Source organism: Malania oleifera, chromosome 11, assembly GCF_029873635.1.
Source record: "Malania oleifera isolate guangnan ecotype guangnan chromosome 11, ASM2987363v1, whole genome shotgun sequence".
Classification (NCBI taxonomy): Eukaryota; Viridiplantae; Streptophyta; class Magnoliopsida; order Santalales; family Ximeniaceae; genus Malania; species Malania oleifera.
In genome coordinates, this window is record NC_080427.1 from 29,960,894 (window position 1) to 29,982,879 (window position 21,986).

General features: G+C 35.8%; 1 protein-coding gene across 11 annotated transcripts in view; it reads right to left on the reverse strand.

Moving 5' to 3' along the window:
- Positions 1–21,986, reverse strand: part of LOC131143492 (transcription factor TGAL1-like) — a 51,280-nt gene that overhangs the window by 21,442 nt on the left and 7,852 nt on the right. For all 11 annotated transcript variants that reach the window (XM_058091841.1, XM_058091838.1, XM_058091837.1 and 8 more), the window contains 4 exons: positions 16,819–16,878; positions 16,199–16,276; positions 15,998–16,049; positions 8,670–8,941 (listed from right to left, as the gene is read on the reverse strand). In XM_058091841.1, the coding sequence (XP_057947824.1) occupies positions 8,670–8,941; positions 15,998–16,049; positions 16,199–16,276; positions 16,819–16,878 (462 nt within the window). The remainder of the gene's footprint in view (positions 1–8,669; positions 8,942–15,997; positions 16,050–16,198; positions 16,277–16,818; positions 16,879–21,986) is intronic.

The window sequence follows — 21,986 nt, forward strand, 5'->3', positions numbered from 1 at the left end:
GGGGCATACAATTGGTTGATGGTGCCCTTGATGGTATCTTCAGTCTTGACCTTAAAGATTTGATATTTCAGCTTTCTACATGATAATAATCAGCATATATTTTAGCGCAAAGGATGCGATGGTGCTGCTCTCTCGTGGAAAACCCCCTCTCCGCACAGCTCGCTGGCGCTCGAAATCATGGTGATAGTACAAATTGATGGTGGGGGTTTGTTCAATCCAGATCAAAGGGAAGTCCTTCAATCTGAGATTGGATAAGATAGGGAAGGTTGGAGCTCTGTTTGTCCTTGGGAAGAATTGTACGGGCAATCGGTGGGTATGCCTCTCTTCAGTTGCAGCTACATATTTCTCTCAGGGATTCTCATCTAACGAAGGTAGGTTATGCCATGGTTTTCGAAGAGTCTGAGTGGGGTATGTCGCTTACTAGATGGGAATTCATGCGATTAGAGCAGCGAAGTTAATGGAAATAGGGCATGGGTGAAAGGGTAAAAGGTATTCCATTTTTGTTCCTGAAGGGCTGAAAGGGGATGGATGGTCTCGATTCAGGGATGCATTTGTTGCTTTGGAGAGTTCTTGTCAGTTTGAATCTAATAAAACAGATAACAAGAACGATAATCGTTCATGGAGTCAGATTGTCTCAGGCAACATAGTAGTCAAAGGCGCAAGGCGAAGGCGCGCACCTCATGAAGGTGAGGCACACAATTATTAAAATTGTGTACAATGCCTATTTGGTGGGTAATTGATATAAAAACACATCAATAGTTATATTAGAATTTAACATGCCAAAATATTCAATAGTAATTATGACAACCAAGTGCCAAGTTCCAAGTGAAACAAACATAGTTCAACATAAGTAGTCATGCATGCAAGATTTCAAGCTTCAAATTAGAAATGAAATAAAATTGCAGGGCAAAAGAAGAAGAAGAAGAAGAAGACGATGACTTACTAGTTTGAAAATCGAAGCAGCCTGACAACTCACGAAGACTCGAACCTTGATGACAAAGGGCTCCTGCTGGTTTGAAGGCTCAAAGATGAAGAGCACCTGCTGATTCGAAAGGTCAAAGGCGAAAGCCTCGTGCTGGTTCGAATTTTGAAGGGTTGAAGACGATGGGCTCCTGCTGGTTTCATACTGCTTTGAAGGATCGATTGGTCCAAGAAGAAGTTCTACTGCGGGTTTCCTGCTGCTTCGAAGGGTAGAAGACGAAGGGCTAGGGCTGGTGCAAGTTGAACTGTCGAAGGCTGGATTGCTGGAAGTGGGCTGGGGCTGGTTCTGGCTACATTTTATTTCTTAACAGCTTCAAAAATTTCACGGCGAGACTCACTGCGCCTGGAGAATCAGTGCGCCTACCTGCACCTCTTGAAGGTCGCATCACCTGAAGAAGGATGAGGGGCTAGCTTGGTCGCCTCACCACGCCTTGCGCCTCAGGCACGTTTTTAACTACTATGTCAGGAAGTGCAAGTGATGATGGAGGTCACTCAATTCCTAAGAGTGAGCACGAGGGGGTCTGCGCTCCCTGTGGGGGAAGAATGAACAAGAAGTTCACTTTGTCAGCTTCGTACAATCAATCAACACAGGAAAGGGTATTGCTTCTGGCTGAGCAGCCCAGATCAGAGGCGGCCAAGGTTTCCTGCAGGGGTGATGGGTAGACAAAGATTGAGTGGGCTGGGCCTTGTCTGACTATTAATATAGATTTGGGCTGGCTGTTAGAGAAAAATAAGCCTTTTTTAAACTCTTTGCTGGGCTTGCTGATGAAGAGGCCCAAGAGCAGTCTTATGATTTAAAACTGGGCTTGGGCAGTGATAAAATGCAGATGGATCAAGAGCAGGCCAGTAAGACCTTACAGGTCTCAAACCAAAAGGAAGTCCTACAGCTCAAATCTGGGAAGGCTACGGGAGGTCTGAGATTTTCAGAGCATATGCAAGATGATCAGAGTTATTTTCAAACAAGATACAGGATGATAATCTAAGCTGCGCTCCTCTTCAAACAACATCCTTGGTGGGCATCAGGAGGGGTGTTCCAGTGACATCAAAGAGCAGGCAATGGAAGTAGGAAATCAAGAGGGAATAGAGGCTGGTGTTGACAGAATTACTAAGAAAAGAAGCTGGATTGGGTAGAAAATCTTGTGTATCAGAATTTAAATCTGAAAAATCTAAGGGTCCTAAAGTGTATGCTCGTCGAAAGGCTGCAATGATGAGTTCAGAAATGAAGAAATTATATGAAGCAGAAAGAGAGTATTCCAGTGAGGTAAAGCCAATGACTATAAGAAGAGATTCAGAAGGAAAGTTGAGCATCGTGGAAGACACTTGCTAAGATGAAGGATACACAGCAAATGATGAAGTTATCAAAGGAAAGGAGGCTAAGAAATGGGGAGATTGTTCAGATAAAGATAGTAATGACATCAGCGAGTTTGACTGTGGTTGTGGTTTGCGGTTGGATGAGATTCGGAAACAATATGGTTATGTTTCTGATTCCTGTGATGTTCTTGGGGAACTATTATATGTACATCCTGCCCCGATGGAAGGACTGGAGGGGATTCCTATTTTTGAGAACGATGGTTTGGATAATAAACAGCAGTGCAATGATGGAATTTTACCTGCACAAGTGGAGGTGATTTATAGGAAGGACTTAGAAGCCCAATGTATAATAAATAATTTGGGTTTAAAAATGTGTGATGATGGTAGAATTGAAGTGCCCTTTGATAGGGGTAAGTACAATGCGAAGAAGGGTCAGAGGAAACTTGCAAATTTAAAGTGCTCGTGAATTATGACGTCAAGGGATTGAAAAGGGGCTTTCTTGGATAAAAATATTTGGATTTTTTTTTCTTTTTTTCATCTTTATTATTTTTGTTCTGTTTTGGTTTTTTTTTTTTTTTTTTCTGTTTTCTATTTTTTCAGGTGGTCCTCTTGCACCCTTAGATTGTAACTTCTCTTCCTCAATCTAATATACATTCTTTTATTATCAAACAAAAAAAAAATGATCTTCAGTCTTGGTCAGCATGGATTTGATAAAATAGGGAGTTATGCCAGAAAAGTCAGTTGTGGAAGAGAAGATTATAGCTATTGAAAACATTTCTGGTAAAATCCTGCTTAATTTTGCCTCCTTGTCTCATTTTTATAGTTCTACTTTACCAAAACTATGAATGAGTTTTCAGGTACTCAAGTAGATGATGTCAACTCTGGCAACTGCATTATACCTGTTGGGACTCTGGGAAAATAGGATTTTCTGCCAATGAAAGCCAGGTTCTAGAAGAGGAGATGTCACTATAGAATCACAAGGTGATGAGTGGGGCAACCGAGACTGCCCCCCTCTCCCCCCAAATATTTGTTGGATAGCACAAAGGTGCAGGTTAGTGAGTCCTTAAGTTAGGAATTGGGTTTGCTATGACCCCTAAGACTTTTAAGCAAGGGAAAAAAGAAAAGGCGGTGGGTGGGGAGAGGGAAGAGAGAGAGAGCGAAGAGGTTGGAGAGAGGGATGGGGGGGTGGCCAGATTCTAGGATAAAGGAGTTGAGAATGTTAGGGAACTGCGAGTCATGACAACCGTCATAAAGCAAAGGAGGTTAATTTCATAGTTTCCCCAGACACTGTCGCGTTACATGAAGCTAAAATAGAAGAGGTTGATGAAATTGTTAATTAAAAGTATTTGTGACCATAGGTTTATAGATTGTGTCTGCCTAGGTTTTGTGCCCATCCTTAGAAATTATAGGCTGACAGAAGTGGTGGTTTACTTCTGTTAATGAGCCTAATTATCCAAGGTTTATGGGATTTTGTGGGAGGAGTTAGTTGTTTATGGTTTCTGCTGTCATAATTGGTTTTTAAGGAAAGGTTTTAATGTTATTCACTAAGGAGAAATTGGGGGGTTCTAGGATTACTGCCAGCATAAGGAGGTTTTACACTTTTATTTGAGTGACTTGTGTGACTAATTTGCAGTTAACTCGGTTCACTGCTGCGTGGGAAGTCTGTTGCTACACTGATAGGATAGGTTTTTGCTCACTAAAAAATCGAAGGATGCTTCTCATAGTCTAACTTAGGGGGTGCTTCCTGGAGTGGCTTCAGACCCTTGTCCCCTAGTACTCAAGTCTAATCCAATGAGATGGGGGCCCAACTACTTTAAGATTTAAGAACTTGTGACCAACTCATTCTGATTTCGGCAGTTTAGTTCAGAAGTAGCAGGGAGAGAACTTTGTAGAGGAGGGGGTAGGGTTTTCGTTTATGAGGAGATCCACGTCGGTAAAGGAAAAAAAATATGAGAGCGGAATGTGGAGGTTTTTGGTGATGTGCAACTTAGAAAAAGAGAATTTTTATGGTTTGCTTTGGTCTTTTGCAGCTAGACGTTAGGGTGTCCTTTCAGATTTACAGTGATATTGGAAGGCAGTGTTATTTCGAGTCTTCTTCTCCAATATTAAGGATGTCTTATTCTCCTTTTTCTATATTCTTTCTACTTTATCGACATTTTTTTATCAAAATTATATAAGGCCATTTTTATAGGAGATAGGTAAGTGGGATAGATTAGACGAGAGGGGTTCTTGTTCAAAGGACTTCATGAGCAGAAGAAATCACTTAATAAATATAAAGGACATCATGAGCAAAAGAAATCACTTACTAATGACTTTGAGCTAGTTCTAACCAAGAAGAGTCTATTTGGAGGTAGAAGACTAGAATGAAATAGATTAAGGACGGGGATTGCAATGGAAAGTACTAGCATAGGGTGGCGAGAGATAGGATGAGAACTTCACTAAAGAATTTGGGCATGATATTGGTGACTTCAAAAAGAATACAAAGCTTATGGCAGAGATGAACATGACTTATACGGATTAAGTTCTAGGATTAGGGAAGAGCCATAATTGAGGAGTTGAATTGGTGCCCGATATCTATATAAAGCTAATTGGTTAGAGAGACCTTTTGGGGAAGATGAGGTTAGAAGAGCAATGTTTGAAATGGATAAAAGCATCTGCGCATGATTGATGTACAATGGCTAGGGTCCCTTAAGATTGTCTAACGAGTTTTTTGAAAATGGTGTGGTGGATTGAAGTATTAATTCCACTTTGTGGATTGGAGTATTAATTCTACTTTGTATTATCCTTACAACTAAAAAGGATCGATCTAATAGGGCTTGGGATTTTTCAGCCCATTAGTTTAGTGACAAGTGTGTAGAAAATTCTTTCCAAGAGGTTGGCAGAGAGATGACCGACACTACTTCCCATAATCAAAGTTCTTTTAACAGTGCTTAGCAAAAAAAAGAAAGAAGTTCTTTTAAAGGCAATCATCTGATCTTAAAGGCAGCTTTTGTTGTTACAAGGTTGTGGAAGATGTTAAAAGTGAGAAAAAGCATTGTACTGAAATCAGATTATGAAAAAGCTTATGACCATCTTAGCTGGGGTTTAATGGATAGGATTCTGATAAAAAAAAAAGGACATTAAATAGATGGAGAAAGTGAATTAGACGATCTATCTTCTATAGTTTGGCTTTTCAATAGTCATGAATAAAGAGCAGAAAACTTGATTTATAGCATTGAGGGGCATCAGACAAGGGAATCTGCTTTGTCCCTTTTCCCATTCACAGTTGTGGCTGGTGCTTTGCGTAGAATGATTGAGAGTAGATAAATGATTAGTAAAGAGGATGGGGGGTTGGGGGGGATCAGCAGGATCCAGGATTTGTCTCGCATTTACAGTTTGCAAATCATACTGTTCTTTCTTCTATCAGATGACGAGGATACTTTTTCCAATGTGTTAACCATTTTAAAAATTAGTTAGAAAGTCTCAGGGGTTGAGAACTAACTTTTCTAAGAGTGGGAAACGGTTTAGAGTTGCTCTCCCTTTTTCTGCCAGGTACTAGGGTAGCAGGTTGTCATGTCTTGAGTTGGCATATTACTTACATAGGTGTCCCCTTATCCCATAAGTGGTACATCTTCTCAGGATTTATGAGAGATTCTAGGTGGTTAGATGGGCTCTGTATGACTCCTTTTCTAGCTTGTCCCCATTCTATCTCAGTGCATTATTTTTGTCATGATTTAGGATCCCAAGATGGTGGCTCATAGGTTAGATAAGTTGATAGGAATATACTCAGGTTTGTGAGAGGGGTAGAAACTAGAGATTTTGTAATTGGAAATAGATGGTAAATCTAAGAGGGAGTGAGGGAGGTCTGAGTTTGGGTAATTTATTGCTCAAAAATATTTTGGTTGTGGCAATTTCCTTTAGAATCTGACTTCTTTGTCAAAAGATAATTCATAGTCAATTTGGACTTCAACAGAATGGGTAAGGTAATAGCATTGCAGCTAATATTTTTTTCCTGATAGAAAAAGAAGACAATTTTATTAACCTGAGAAATGGAGTGCATGACTGGAGGACAAGGAGAAGTCCTCAGCCAACTAGAAAAGCTGAAAAAATAAAACCAAAAAAACGACCCAGAAAATACCAATACAGAGAAAAACAAAAAACAATCCAAAACTCCATCACAAAAGCACTGCCTTCCAAGCCGCCATGATTGCTTGCTAGGCCGGTGGATGACCAACAGGAGGAGTTGTCAGACGCTCACGAGCTATCTTTTTTTCCAACTTGTCCAAATAATGTTGGAGCTAATATTACACGCGCAAGCCCTTTTCACAGAACATATTTTTTTCCCTCATGTTATGTTGTAAGATTGACAATGTGGAAAGAATCACTTTTGGAGCAATGATTGCATCAAGGTGCTTCTTTGATTCAAGCATTTCCAATACCTACCCTTCATGATGCTCTTTAATATTCTTTTATTTCATGAGGGTGTGCAGACTTAGGATTTTTACTTTGTCAGGAACTTGAATGAGAGAGAAATGATCTTATCCTATTGTTAAATCATAAATGTGCATGATTCTTTTTATACATCTTTGAGGAGGGACAGAATAAGTTAGGTTTTATATTTTTCTGATAACTTCTCTACCAATTCTTGTTTTCTTGAGTTGACTCGTGCTCCTAATGCTAATCCTTTCTTCTTACAAAGCTCTCTAAAAAAAAATCTTTTACTAGGACAATGAACCTGAATAAAAGCAACCCTGATGAATTTCTTCTGATAAGGTCAAATAAGGTACTGGCACCAAATATGTGTCCCCCTTGTTTTGGACATAAAGAGATCTGTTTGAATTTGTTCCTACATTATCCTTTTTTGTGAAATATGAGGAATAAATTATTGGGAGTTCTTTGGTGGGAACTGGGTTTGTCCTCCTTTGGATGACCTTCTATAATTAATTTCAAAGGCTTTGGTTAGAATAAGGAAATGAAAGGCTAGAAAAGATGTACAGTTTTTACCATTATTTGATGCATTTGGGTCGGATATGAATGGTAAAATTTTTAAGGGTACTGTTACATCTCATTGTTTGGCCTTGAAGTATAGCGGTTTTTCTTGCATCAGTCTGGTGTTCTGCAAATTCTCTTGGACATGCAGCAAGATTGGATTGTGTTGTTTGATTGTTTCATAAGCTGACTTGTGGGTTTATTTTTTATGCCTTGTTTCTCCATGTTCTATTTCTATTTTCATCTCATTAAATTTCTTTGTTTATCCAGGGGAGAAAAAACAGCCCTCTAATCATGCTAAAAAACACTAAAGAGAAAAGCTCTCAAAGCAAACCAAAACAAAGCGCAAATCAATGCCAGAATGCACAAACTTTTCGAAAGCAAATCAGGAGTAAACTAATCCAGAAAGATCATCACATTTCTTTCATTGCAGAGCACCCAGCTTTCAAGAGCCGTTTTAAACTGTGAAATGTCGAAATACCATAAATCTGACAGCAAATTCATGGTTCAATACCAATATGTGCACGTTATAAAACCTAAATATCACATACTACAAACGAATGTGGTAGATCAGACAGGTACACTCCACTGACTTTTCATTATTTAAATGTATTAACTTTGTATTATGTTCATTTTGTTACTTATTTTATGCTTCCATTTAATACTCGCTTTCTCAATTAATAATTTTAGTTTAGCATATTATATTGCCCAACACCACAGAACGGAGGCAATAACACTGAAAGATAAATTAAGAAATGAACATATTCTCGATAAGTTAGGTGTAGCTCCTCTAGAAGATAAGGGAGGGATGACTCAGATGGTTTGGGCACTTGCAACGTAGGTCACTAGTGCGCCAGTGAGGAAGAGTGAGTTATTGTGGGAAAATAGAAGGGGTAAGGGTAGACCTAAAATAACTTGAAATGAGATAGTGAGTAATGATTTAATAGCCCTAAATTTGTCAAAAGAAATGGTCCAAAATGGCATAAATTGGCAGAAAATGATTCATATAGCTGACCCCACCTAGTGGGACTTAAGGCTTGGTTTTGTTGTTGTTGCTGTACCACAGAGTGGAGGCAACCAATGCCAAACGTAATAATGGAACTAAATTCAGAACCCATGCTAACGATATGGTAACTATATAAAAATAAAAATAAAAATGTCAAGTAGAGCTACAGCATAGGTGTAATTTGAAGCAGCTGAAAATTTTATTTTTAGAACTGCTTCGGACCAAACTATTTAGACTGCTGAAATGATTCATGATGCTATTCATTATGCACTCCACAGCCCTACTTTGTTCCCACTGTCACATGTATATTTTACATTTACTCCTGCACTGCTACATTGTATTTTTTTTAAGGGGAAAATAGGTATATGAAAATAAAATTATAAAAAAAAAAAAAGCCTCTCACCTTGAGGAGTTCAGAAGAGCGGAAGCCACCAATCCACAGAAAACACCGCTCTGCAGGTGTCTTCCACATTCCTGACAAGATGTGGAACACATCAGCCTTTGCTGCAACGCCTTTCAGCCTGAAAATGTCATCAAAGTGTGCTGTAACACTGTCTACAATAGTGCGAAGTTCAGTGTCACCCACATGTGAGTTGACGGCTGCTCTCAGTTCGTTAATCTGTCTGTTCTGCTCTTCTAACCACCGTGCATATTCTACATCAAATGCTAAGGCCCCTGTAGAAGAACATAAAAATTAAAATAATAAAAACTAAACCGACTTTCCTATCACAGATCCTAGGATTACCAAGAACAAGACATCAAACATGGAGAGAACTATGAAAAGCACATGCATACACAAGCATAAATTATAAAGTCCAAAAAAACAAATTCCGAAATGGAAGCAGGACAGGAAAAACCATAATTAATCATTCAGCAATTCAGAGCTAATGCAGGTACTCAGAATGACTGCCAAGCTACCCCCACCCAGATAACATTATAAGCATGGACAACAAAATGTAGGCATCATTACAGCAAACTGAAAAGGAGAATAATAGATAAGCAGAACAAACGCTTCCCACAGAAAATGAAGCTGGTTCAGAAGCCTCAAGCATAGACGTCAGACAATATTAGTCAAATGTAAGTCCCTAACATGGCAATCAGTGACCATCCAAATTAAAGCTCCCAAACATATATGTATGATAAATGGATCCCTTATAAAGCCATGTCTCTATATATTTACCAATCCCTAACTAAGTGCCTGCAGCAACAAAAATTGAACAATTTCATACACAGCAGCCAAAATGTGTCATTTGTTCTTGACAAAGAAAGGAAAATTTTCAGGAGAATTTGCCGAGTTGGTATTATGTTGTATCCATGTTCTGTGTCAGAATCGGTTCTTCTTTGTCCTACATTAAAAAAAGATGGAAGAAAGTTTGTAAATGAAAATTTTATTATACCATTGGACCATGTTACCAGGTCCACTACATTCAAATTGTTGGGCCAGAAGACAGCTTGGGTTGTTAAAAAAGCTTAATGAGTTCATATTCGTTAGTCTTCCAGCCCAAACTCAATGAACTCCTTAAATTGCAAGCTACACAGCCACACAAGAACGGAATGACATACGAACAAAATTCATAAATGCATTATAAGACCATTATCCACCAAATTAAAATTGGCATTCAACATATATTGAATGGATGCAGTTTCATACCTTGAGGGAAAATTCCACTTCAACAAAAATACAAAAAATGGCTTCATTTCCACACGCTTCAAATGAGGACTAGACTAACAAGTTTAACAGGAAACAACCTTCACTGTCCAACCACATGCCTATCATTAACTATCATAACCAGCACACTATTCATAAAATCCAACAAATCCCAAAAGATGAACAAATGAAGAGTGCACATAAAGCAAAAGATCTAAATTCAAGGCTTGTGTTGACATCACAATCCAATCGGAATCATCCTGTCTTGCAAAGGAGGACAGAAGAGAAATTCCAAAGCAACTTACTGCAGAAAGAACAAGGCCATAGGTGATAATCACTTTTCGGAGTGTTTTAAAAGGCTCGATCGAGGCTCACCTCAAGGCAAGGCATGCCTAAAATGCCTTCGGACTCGATCTAAGATACCAAATTCCTAAAAAAGCTAACACGTTACATGCTGAGGATTATGCATTTTTTACAAAAGGCATGCTTTTTGTGCCTTTTAGTTGAGGCTTACGCATTTTGGGTGAGTGATTCTCAAATTAGAATTTGTTAGAAAATTTTAACTACATGTTTTGTATAAGAGGAATGTCATAATATGAGTTGAATTCTAAAGCTCTTGATCCTCAACCTTTCCAAAATAACTGAGAGTTGTATCTTAGATCATGAATATAGTTTGAACTTTATAATAGTAAGCTATTTCTTGTTATGATTTATGTCATGTATTCAAGTAAGCAATTTTTGAATGGCCAACAAGTAGTTTGCAAAATATATAAATTTTCCTTTTTACATTATATTTGTGATTTTCTTAATTTTTTTTTTTTTAAATATAGTTTATTTACATTTTTATCTTAAAAACAGATTCTCAAAAGGCTTACACCCCAACACCTAAAGGCTTACGCCTCACCTCTTAAGGGTTAAAACACCTCACTTACACCTTCACCTTTTAAAGTCTTGATTTTCTCTTTTATCATTCACAATATTCTGGTAGGTTCATATGAATAGACAAATTTCATGGAAGGATCAATTTAATATAGGTTGCTGTATTCATATCTAAAGAATGAACAGTGCACACCATAGTTGTCAAAGTTGCACCAGGAGAGAGGCACAACGAGGAGATCGCCTCTATACCCTAGGTGATGCAACCTGACATAGGCACAGCAAGGCACCTGCCTCAACCACCAAAATAAAGGCTCTTTGAGGCCTGTCTCATTCATTTTTTATTTATTCTCTAACTCTTTCTGTTTTTTTTTTTCACTCTTTTATCTGAGCCTTCTGATTTGTGCATTTTATTTTTATTAAAAAAAAAATGAGACCAACACCGGATCATTTGTCTTCACTTGTTCTTGATTCATATATTTTTCTTTTAATCTGAACCCTCCAATACGTGTGTTACTAAAAGAAGAAGTGAGTGACACTGGATCAAAGCTATTGTTATTTTGCAGTCTCTTCAGGCTCCATTTTTTTTTTTTAGGCAGCAATAACCAGAACCCTGGCTTCTCACTACAGGCAAAACGACGAGCTCTCTCCTCACAATGGGGCAGATCAGCTCTCTTCTTCTTCAGCTGCTGCTGGCCTGCTGCTCACAACCAGAGCCAAAGAGAGGGCTCTTCTTCCTTTACTCCTTCAGTCCTTTTTTTGTTCACAGAAAACATCTATCAACTGCTTTTTTTACCAACCTGCAGGCACTGGGCAGTTGTATTCTGCCTGCAACTTTAGTATCTATGACATATGTCAAATTATTGATTGCATATTCTGAAGGCTCTGCTAAAAAGAATCCTACATGGAAGCATGCACATTGGAAAAGTTTGGTACAAGATTTCTTAGCATCAAATGTAGTGCTCCTGGTTGTAAAATAAATTGGAGCACATTCCAACATGTAACTCACTAGAATGTCAGGTTAAACTGTTAAAGAATCTGGAAGATTAGGTTTATTATTACTCTTAAAAATCATCTTATTTACTATGTTATTTGTTACCTGTTGCTGGCCCAACAACATTTGATTGATTTAGGGCACATTTGGTTAGGATCCAAAAATGAGTTTCCATCATGTTGTGTTTTTTAAATGAAAACAAAGGATTGTAATATTGTATCATGTATTCTTTATACTCGGACACACATTTGGCATTCCCACAAATGAAGGTTAATCAAAGTGAAATTTGGTAATAAAATAATAATTAATTTCATTATTAGTATTATTATTATCATTATTACTGTTGTTAGACATCACTTTACCTAAAATTTAAGCTATTAGGTCTGTGGCCAACAATGTATATCAAGCTTGTTTAAAACTTCCTCACACATGCAGCCTGATAGCACGTGAAGAGATAAACAAATGATAAATAACACCCATTACAGGGAATACAATAATTTTAAACACCAGAGAGTAAATCAGGCAACAAGATTAGAACCTACAACCTCCTAGTAACCAGGTCTGATACCATGTTATACACCAAATTACCTAAAAGCTTAAGCTGTAAGGTTGTGGGGCAACAATGTCTCTCAAGCCTTTTTAGGAACTATTATTATTAAAAAGTAGGTTATACCTCACCTGTGTCTTCATTGCATCCCAAAATTGAAACACAAGAAACACTTTAAAATCGTTGAAGACCTGTATTTTATGGGTGTTTTAGGATACATTTAGAAAAGCAGTTTTTCAGAAACACTTAATCAAATGCAAAGTTTGTGTATTCTTTATGTCCTGTGTTTCCTGATACAAAAAACTGTATCCAAAACCTTACCCAAACAGGCCCTTAGGATTTGTGAAATAAAGTCAAAATTTAAGGTGCTGATACAACAGGCATACAATTGGTCTCATTCTTAAAAAAGATATTGATGATAGTAATTAGCAACTCATTGCAAGAATGGACAGAGATTCTAACAAGGATATTTTTTTTCAATAACAAAACAAATTTATTAATGAGAAATAATTACAATGGAAAGAGGATAAGAAATCCTCCAAAAAGACAACACAAAAAATAAGATAAAAATTATATCAGAACTATCCTCCAATCCCCTTGGATATCTAACAAGGATGATGAATTTATATTTGGAGATAACTCTTTGACATCAGATTTTGTTGCAAGATCAGGTAGAGTAAATTAGCCCCACCCATGGCATGATATCAAGACCAGCACAAACATCCCTTCCTCGAATTCAAGAGGATAAGCTTCAACTACTAGTTCTGGGGCTCAGTCATGCAAGCTTATAGATGAGGAAAAGAGTGAAAAGGGTATTCAAGAGGTGCGTGCACATGCAGAAGAAGATATTAGAGACTACAAGCCTGGTGACGGCTAAGGAAAAGATAATATCTCACTTAATGATGAGGACTATTATCTCATAGAATTTGGAACTCCTGTAGTTCTACGTGTTTTTTATTGTCTTTTGATATTGAATTATGCTTGGCAATCTCCATTTTCCTTGCATCTTGTGTAGTTGTGTAATTATGTTGAACTAGCTTGGTAGACAGTATTTCCTATGCATTTATGTCCTACTATTGAATATTTCAGTATTATTAAATTGAAATATTAGTGCTAATGTGTTTATGAATCAAGAATCCACTAGACAGGGTATTTTACACACAATTTTAATAGATATGCACCTTATCTTCACCAGGCACGTGCCTTCACCTTGCACCTAGCCTCAAAGTACCATTTGCACCTTGGTGTGCCTTGCGCCTTTAACAACTACAGTAGGCGCCAAAACGCCAAACCGCAGCCCCATAAAAACTCAGAAAGACCCAAATCCTACCCTGAAGTCCTAGAAAATCAAGAATTACTAATCACATTCATTTATCTGTTAGACCTATGATAGTCAAATCATCTATAATTCATATTGTATTTTCAGCAACATGTATCAACCTTATGCATGTAAGATAATCAATCCACAACAATATAAAAATATGAATAGTGTAAATCATTTGAATTGATGAAAACATCCCCATCATTTAAAGATAAGAAAAAACATCTCAGAAAGATAAATAAATAAACAAAAGGTGGATTAATCTTGAATCCCAAAACATCATTGTAATCATGCACTAATTGATGACTACTATCATTAATGAAAAACTGAACAAGCATACTTTAAACTTATATATGGACCCTATCCTAAGTATAATGCTCTATTTAACAAAAACATCCATATATTTAAATTTATTCATACAAAAATGACATTCTATGGGGCCTATCTTAAAAATAATATTTTATTTGACAGATATACATGACTGATCAAATTTATTTATACAAAAAATATCCTTATCTTTACCCATCACAGGCAATAATGCTATTACTAATATTTAATTTTATTCAATAAAATTAACTTGTATCGTGCATGAAAGGACATCTTCCAAAACTGGAACCTATCAAAATAGACAGTTCCAATTTCACATAAAATCTTAATTAGATGGTGTAAATGTAAAATAAATTAAATTTTTTGTTCAAGGATTTAATCAATAACCATTTTACAATCTGTTCAAACTAACAAATTGAAGAAGTTGTCATTATCTCATAACGAATGTCGGGTTAAATGTTTAGATTTTGTTATTTACTTACCAAGAACAGGCACTTTAGTTCAACTCAACAAACTTCACCTCATTTACTGCTTAATTTTATCATATATCAAAAATTTCACATGTTACATTATAAAATTTAATAACCATGCATGCATATCATAAAACAACCATTATATTTTTCAAATCTTTCAAAACACCACAACTACACACCAGGTCAGCTTCATGAATCCTCTTCCACAATTCCAAAGAATCTAAGGCATTATGAGTGCTTTCAAATCCTTACTCTAGGTCCACCCTCTTCCCCCTCCTAGTGCTACTAACAACTTATTCATCCTCAATGGTACATTAGTTGGTCTACATAACAAGTGCCAAAAACATCTTAACCATCATTCCCAGCATATTGCAGATATGAAAAATCTAAAATTCAAATTTATACAGAGTCAATGTTATTTGCTTGCTACCACGTGCAATGCATTTGAAAAATATGTAAATACATGACACTCATAATGCAACATATATAACAATTAATATACCCATTACAAGTTGATGACCTAGTAATTGTCAACCAATTCACTACTTCAGTCGACATTGAAAATTAGGGCAAAAGTGAAGTGCCTCTAGAGAATATATATATATATATATATATATAATGTATGTATATACGTATTCTATATATTTCATTGAAGCAAAACATGAAAGGTAGCTTAACCAAATACTGTATAAACTGTAGGTGAAAAATCTACAATCATATATAGTTAAGACCAACTTTGATATTTCAAGTTAGAAAACTGGGAAAAGATACAGAAGTGAACAAGACACTTATAATCTTAAATATAGATTAAAAAAAATTAAGTTATAAATTCCAACTCAGAAAGAGTATTAAATTACAGAAAGTTCTCTTCCTGCTTTTGAATATAATAAAGAAAAAATACAATAATTAGGTCCTGATTGCAAACTAGATTAAATATATCCACGTTTCCCTTTAGAGGGAGCTAAAATACAGATTGACAAAACCTATAAATTGAAAACAATAATAATATCTTTGAACAATGGTTTGAAACACAGAGACGCGCACACACAAAAAAACATATAACTAAAAGTGCTTTACAAGTCGGTTTGTTCTAGAACTACCAAAACAGACTAACTCAGGCAGATATGGTGAATGTCATAAAAATCTTACAAGCCATAAATTATCACACATTTTAAGATGCAATTGGGATAAGACACATATCTTAACTACCCTGTTTGGAATATGACAAGTGACCCACTTATGGCATCTCACGTCTATGTAGAGCATGTACTGGACATACATAAGCATCCCTGTCCATCAGTTCAATTTGTACCGACACAAATTCAGATGATATTTATGTGACCATATAAAAAAGCATCCAATATTCTGTCATGCCACAATCCATTCCATTTAAATATTCATACAGCCAAACCACAGAACTATTCCATGGAGTACTCTCATTAACAAATTGGGAACTCATTTCAAATTCTCCTGCTGCATTTAATTTCCCATCTCCAAAAAGCAGAAATTACAGAACATAAAGAGGATCCAAGGAAGAATAAATACCATTTCCACTCATTGAATGGGATTGATCTCCTGAGCTTGAAATGAATATGCCCTGATGGAAGAGGGGTAAAACAAAAAATAATAGATAATCAAGAGTATAAACCACGTGCTACATAAACCTATCCAACTGCATAAAGAAAAATTATTGAAAACCAAAGAGATATTTCGATAAAGAAATATTAAAGGTATGGATAAAACAACCTGCTGGCGGGCTCGCTGCAGCTCTTGCTCAAGTTGGGTCAACTTCAGCCTACTGCTCTCCAGCTGTTGTACATATGCCTAAAAGAAAAGATTGACGCAAATTAGCAACAAGGTATTCTACCAATGATGGCAATACTATGTTCACATTTTAAATGAAACAACTAATAAGAATGATTTTTTAAACCACAAAATTTTAAGAATATGATGCTAACGACATGTAACTATGACCTGTGATACAAAAACAAGAAGTGTGTTCCAACACACTGTGTCCAAGACACAACCTTCCCAAGATCTTGAAAAGGAAACAAGGCTATTCATGCAAATGTGTGAAACAGAGAGTCTATTATATCGCCGATGTGCGCAAGAAAGAACCACAAATGGTAAAATAGTGGAGAAAAATATCAAGGTGCTTATTTTGAATATTACCCAAAAACATGTTGGACAGGATTAGACACTCAGTTTGTGTCAATAAATGTCCAACACATCTTCTGCTAATGACAAGCATCCGATACACCATAGATATCAATTGATATATCGCCAATCAATTACACATGCAGCTTGTGCAATGTTATAGTTAAAACAATGCTGAAAAATAATAAGCAACTCACAAAAGAACCTACTTTTTTTCTCAATCGGCTTTTTCTGGCAGCTTCGCGATTTTGAGCAAGCCTCCGTAGTGTCTGTAACATCATGGCAAATAAAAATGAAAATTTGGTAGACAAGTGTGCCACTCAGCTGAGATATTAAAGCTTCATTGGTTCATTTATTAATAAGCACTGAATTTGAAGAAGTATTGAATTGAAAAGGTAATGACAATAAGTGCTGATAATTGTAGCTGCTGGAGGATAAAAGTGTAGTTTGGTTATCTCAGAAAGCAATTACTGATTCTAAACACTCAGGGAATGAGTAATGTTTGGCTGTGAACAAAAATATAAGAACTGAAATAGATAAACTGACTGCAATGGTAAAGCATTACTAAAGACTGCAACAGTAAAGTTTATGCATGATAGTGTATACAAATTGCACATACCACATCCATATTCCAATATGTCCAAGATACTTTGGGTTTTTCTCTATTTTACCTAAGTTTATTTTTTTAACTAAAAAAGAAAAATTAAAGTGCAGACGTCCAAAAAATTTTCATGGTCCCCTCTATTTTATTTTTTACCTCATCAGCATTCTGTTCCATTTTATTTTATTTCATTCGAAAATTTATTAATTAGTCATTTTTCAGTAATGTGCAGCAATAACAGTTCAACCAGTCACATTTTTTCCACATTTATTCCATTCAATAAGTGTTTTGTTTTGGTCAGTGTAATGGATTTCAAGAGCTGACTCCACTGAGTGAGCTGTAATTTCAGGAAGCATCCAAGAAAAGGTTTTCAAGATGAAACGTGCAAACAAAAATTAGAATAATGCAGAAAGTTAGAAACTTCAACCAGAAATGCAATCAAAAGAACATGCAACCCAAATATTATCACCATAATTCCAGCAATAAATTTTTAAAATAAATAAATAAATAAAATAAAAAGTAGGAGGAAAAGATCTGAAATAGTTAACATGAATTTAAAAACTCATGTACATGTTCTTTTTATTAGAATCAAGAATCTTTGCCATAGTTCATGCACTTAACAATAAATTTCCATGCCTCCTGCAAAAGAAATTACTATTTCAAGAACTAAACACATCCAATTGAAGGAAAGACTCCATTTTGTTCTCTCATGGGCATGAAACGTGTCAAAAAGACTCCATACCCAGCTTTTGTTAGATTTGTTTAAAAAACAATTTCACCAAAATTTCAACCAAATTTGTTGGCCTCACAAGGCTTAGAATCTTGTTTTGATGATAACAAAGCAAAAGAACTTAACATATTTGGTTAAGTGATAATTCAGGACTCAAGTGTTCAAGAACAAGTACTTGACAAAGTCTTTTAAAAGCTCCTTAATGCTACAAGATCTTATGAAGCTAAAGACTATTGAAGCTTAAAGTCAAGTCAAACATGAAGGAAGTCAAAGCAAATACGTGAAGATATTGAGAGCAAAGCAAATACATGAAGACTTAGCGCTTAGAAAGTTATAGTCTTTTAAAAAGTCTCATGTAAGTACTTCAAACGATTTCAATATGGATGCATGAAACTCTTAGGTTAATTACTTGGACCTGTCTACCTTTTAAAATACTTGAAAAATATTTTTATAAGGTCAAAAGTTATTTCAAAAGGGTTCAAATTATTTTTGAAATGAAAAGCACCAAAATAGGATTCTCCAAATTCACTTATTTTTTCTATATCTGCATTGATGTGCAATTTTCTCTATCAATGGTTTCCTATCTTCAAAAATGGTCAACATGAAAGTTGTAGGATTTTTTTCTTAGCTTTCTTTTGATACCAAGATCGTCTTATTTGGAGTTTTATAGTGAAAGTTATACCCAAACTACTGAAGGGTGGTTGAAGCTAACAGCATCAGGCAACTGACCTGTTCTGGTCAAGTGACTAACCTTTTTATGCCGAAATAAATTGGGAACACATAATAGGCCCAATCGGCAGACCCGTGAGTCCAAGCAACTGACTCCATTCTGACTTTGAAATTTTGCTAGATTTTAAAAGATCAGGCAACTGACCCCGATAGTCCAGTCGACTAAACTTCGTAACGCTCAAATTTAAACAGCGAAGAAAAGTTTCCAAAATAGATTGCTTGGCCCCCAAACTTTATGAAAACTTGAAAAACACTCCAAGTAACTTGGGGAATACGAAAATTAAACTTTTTCCATCTATAAATACATGTTAAATCAAAGGATTAAATACACCAATACATACAATCAGCATTCAAGCTTAATATTTTCTACTCTTAAAAAAGCTTTCTTGCTAAAACTCTTGCTGAAGTTTCGACTAAGAATTTGCTGATTAAAGCCTACGGTTCTTTGTGTTTCTACTGAGTTTCTCAATCTAAGAAAGAACCCCGGTGATAAAATCTTGAGCTTCATATTTCTATATTGTTATTTGATTGAAGTATATTGGTTTTAACTAGTACTAATCAGCCCTTTTGAGAGTGTTTTTTGTACACAAGAATTGTTCTTGTTTTTCTTGTTCTTTTTGACGGTTCGGGATTGTTAAATCATTGGACTACCGATCGTGGAGATAGCTTGGAGAGGAGGGCTCCATCCTACTTGAAGAAGTGTGCAAACGGTTTGCTCCGCCCAGTTAAGAGAATGGTATGGTGAAATCCTTGGGTGGTTTGCCTAAGGCGAGGGCATAGGCGGGTATAGCCAAACCTCGTAAAAATCTCGGTGTCTTTCTCTTCCCTAAATCTCTTTAATTTTTTGTATATATAAATTGTGTGGATGTTTACTTAATTGCTGGAAATTAAATAGTTATCGGGAATTGTGGAAACCTTGATTAAAGGAAGTACGTTGATTGCGGAAACCTTTATTAAAGGAAGTACGTTGATAAATATCAAGTTCATTAACAAACTTAAACTCAAGTAACTTGTTTGATATCAAATCTGAATTTTGGTAGCTTGCTGAAATTTCTATTTTATTGTGAAATCAAGCTTACCTTATTGATTGGATTGTTATATTGAAAAGATATTAAAGTTTTGACCTTAATCATCATTCATTAATATATACTAAATCTTGGATTGAGTGTTGATCATTACACCAATTATATTTGTTTGATTGAGTTGGTTAAATTTAAAAGGATTCTTGATCATTGTGCTTGTGTGTAACAACTGAAAATAAAGATAGCTGGGATTCAAAATTAAGTAAAGGAACTTATAAAAAGAGTTTGTAAAGAAATTTTTAAATCCCAATTCACCCCCCCTCTTGGAAGTACACCTTATTTCTCAATTGGTATCAGAGCCTTAGGTTATAGTAAATCTTAAACTAGAAGCTACATAAAGATCCCTATGGCACACCTAGGTGTATCTCGCTTTGTTGAGGGTCAATTCTCATCTAGACCACCTATTTTATGCGGTGTAAACTATACCGTTTGGAAACAAAGAATGAGAATTTATTTACAAACTATGGATTGGAAAGCATGGAAAGTTGTCACACAAGGTGACCTTATCCCCACTAAAATCGTGGATAGTAAAGAAATACCTAAAAAGGAAAAAGAGATGACCGACAATGACCATAAGATGTTGCAAGTAAATTCAAGTGTTATGAATGCATTATATTGTGCTCTTGACATAAATGAGTTCAATAGAATTATGGTATGTAAATCAGCCAAAGAAATATGGGATAAACTAGAGGTAACCTGTGAAGGAAGTTGATCTTAGAGATAGTAGAATCGACATGCTCACAAGCGAGTATGAGACTTTTATGATGAACCCAGATGAAACTATTACTAGTATGTACACTAGGTTTGCCCCATATAATAAACTCCCTCAATGCCTTAGGAAAGAATTACTCAACTTATGAAATGATCCAAAAAATTCTTAGAAGACTTCCACCGATTTGGGAACCTTAGGCCACTACAATAACTGAAGGAAGAAATTTGTAAAACACCTCCCTAGATGAATTAATAGGTTCTCCACTCACATATGAGATGGCAATAAACGAAAGAACTAAAGGAAAATCTAAAACCAAGGAATCCATTACTTTCAAAGCCTCAAGTAAAACCTCTAGTGATGAAGATGAAGAAGTGATGGATGTAAATGATATAGCCTTCATAACCAAGAAACTTGCAAAAATCCTTGGAAAGAAAAATAAATTTACTAGAAAATTCCGGGACTCAAAATCAGATGAAATAGAAACTAATAAGAAAGAAACAAAGAAAGAACCTCCCACATACTATAATTGCAAGAAAGTTGGACACATAAAACCGGATTGTCAACAACTTAAGAAAGACTCCAAGAAGAAGAAAAAAAGGCAATAAAAGCCACCACGTGGGATGACACAAGCACAAGTGAATCTGAAAGTAAATCAAGTGATCAAGAAGTTGTTTGCCTTATGGCATGGGATGATAATGAAGAACAAAGTTCCTCATCTAAATCATTTAACGATTCTTACAATGAATCTTGTAATGATTCATCTGATGACTCCAATGATGAAGGTATGCCATCTTATGAAAAACTTCAAAGAGAATTATTCAACGTTCACAAGATTCTAATTAAAGTAACTAAACATATACTTCATTGAAAAATAAGAATGAAGCAATAATGAAAGAGTTAAAATCTAAAAATCTTGCTGAAAGAGAAATGGATTTGAAAATGAAGAGATTAGAAAGTAAGAATGAAAAAGTGATAAAAGTACTAGAAGATTTAAGATCCCAATCTTCTATGGAAAATGGGAAAGATCTGTATATATCTAAATTAGAAAGAAAAATAAATAAAATGTCTCAAGATCCAGTAATGCTGCAAGAAAAGGATAAAAACATACAAAACTTGGAAATCTGTGATCTTAAAAGTAAAATTGAGGAGCAAGCCAAAATCATCTATAATTTCACTAGAGGAAAGGAAAACCTTGATAAAATGATTGGATCACAAAGAATGTCTTTGGATAAAGAAGGCATAGGATTCAATAGAGTTAAGAATACAAGGAAAAAGAACCTCTAGATGGGGTACTTTGTAAAAGCCTCTAAAGACTATGCTAGCACCTCCTCAAATGCTTACACTCACACCACATGCTTCCTATGTAAGAAGAAGGGACACATAAAGTATGAATATCCATTAAAGAAAAAGGGTGTGAAAACTAAACAGGTTTGGAAAGTAAAAGAAACATCTTGTTAAACCATCTGGACCCAAGAAAATATGGATACCTAGATAAAAAGCCTAGCTTACAAAATAAGGACTCC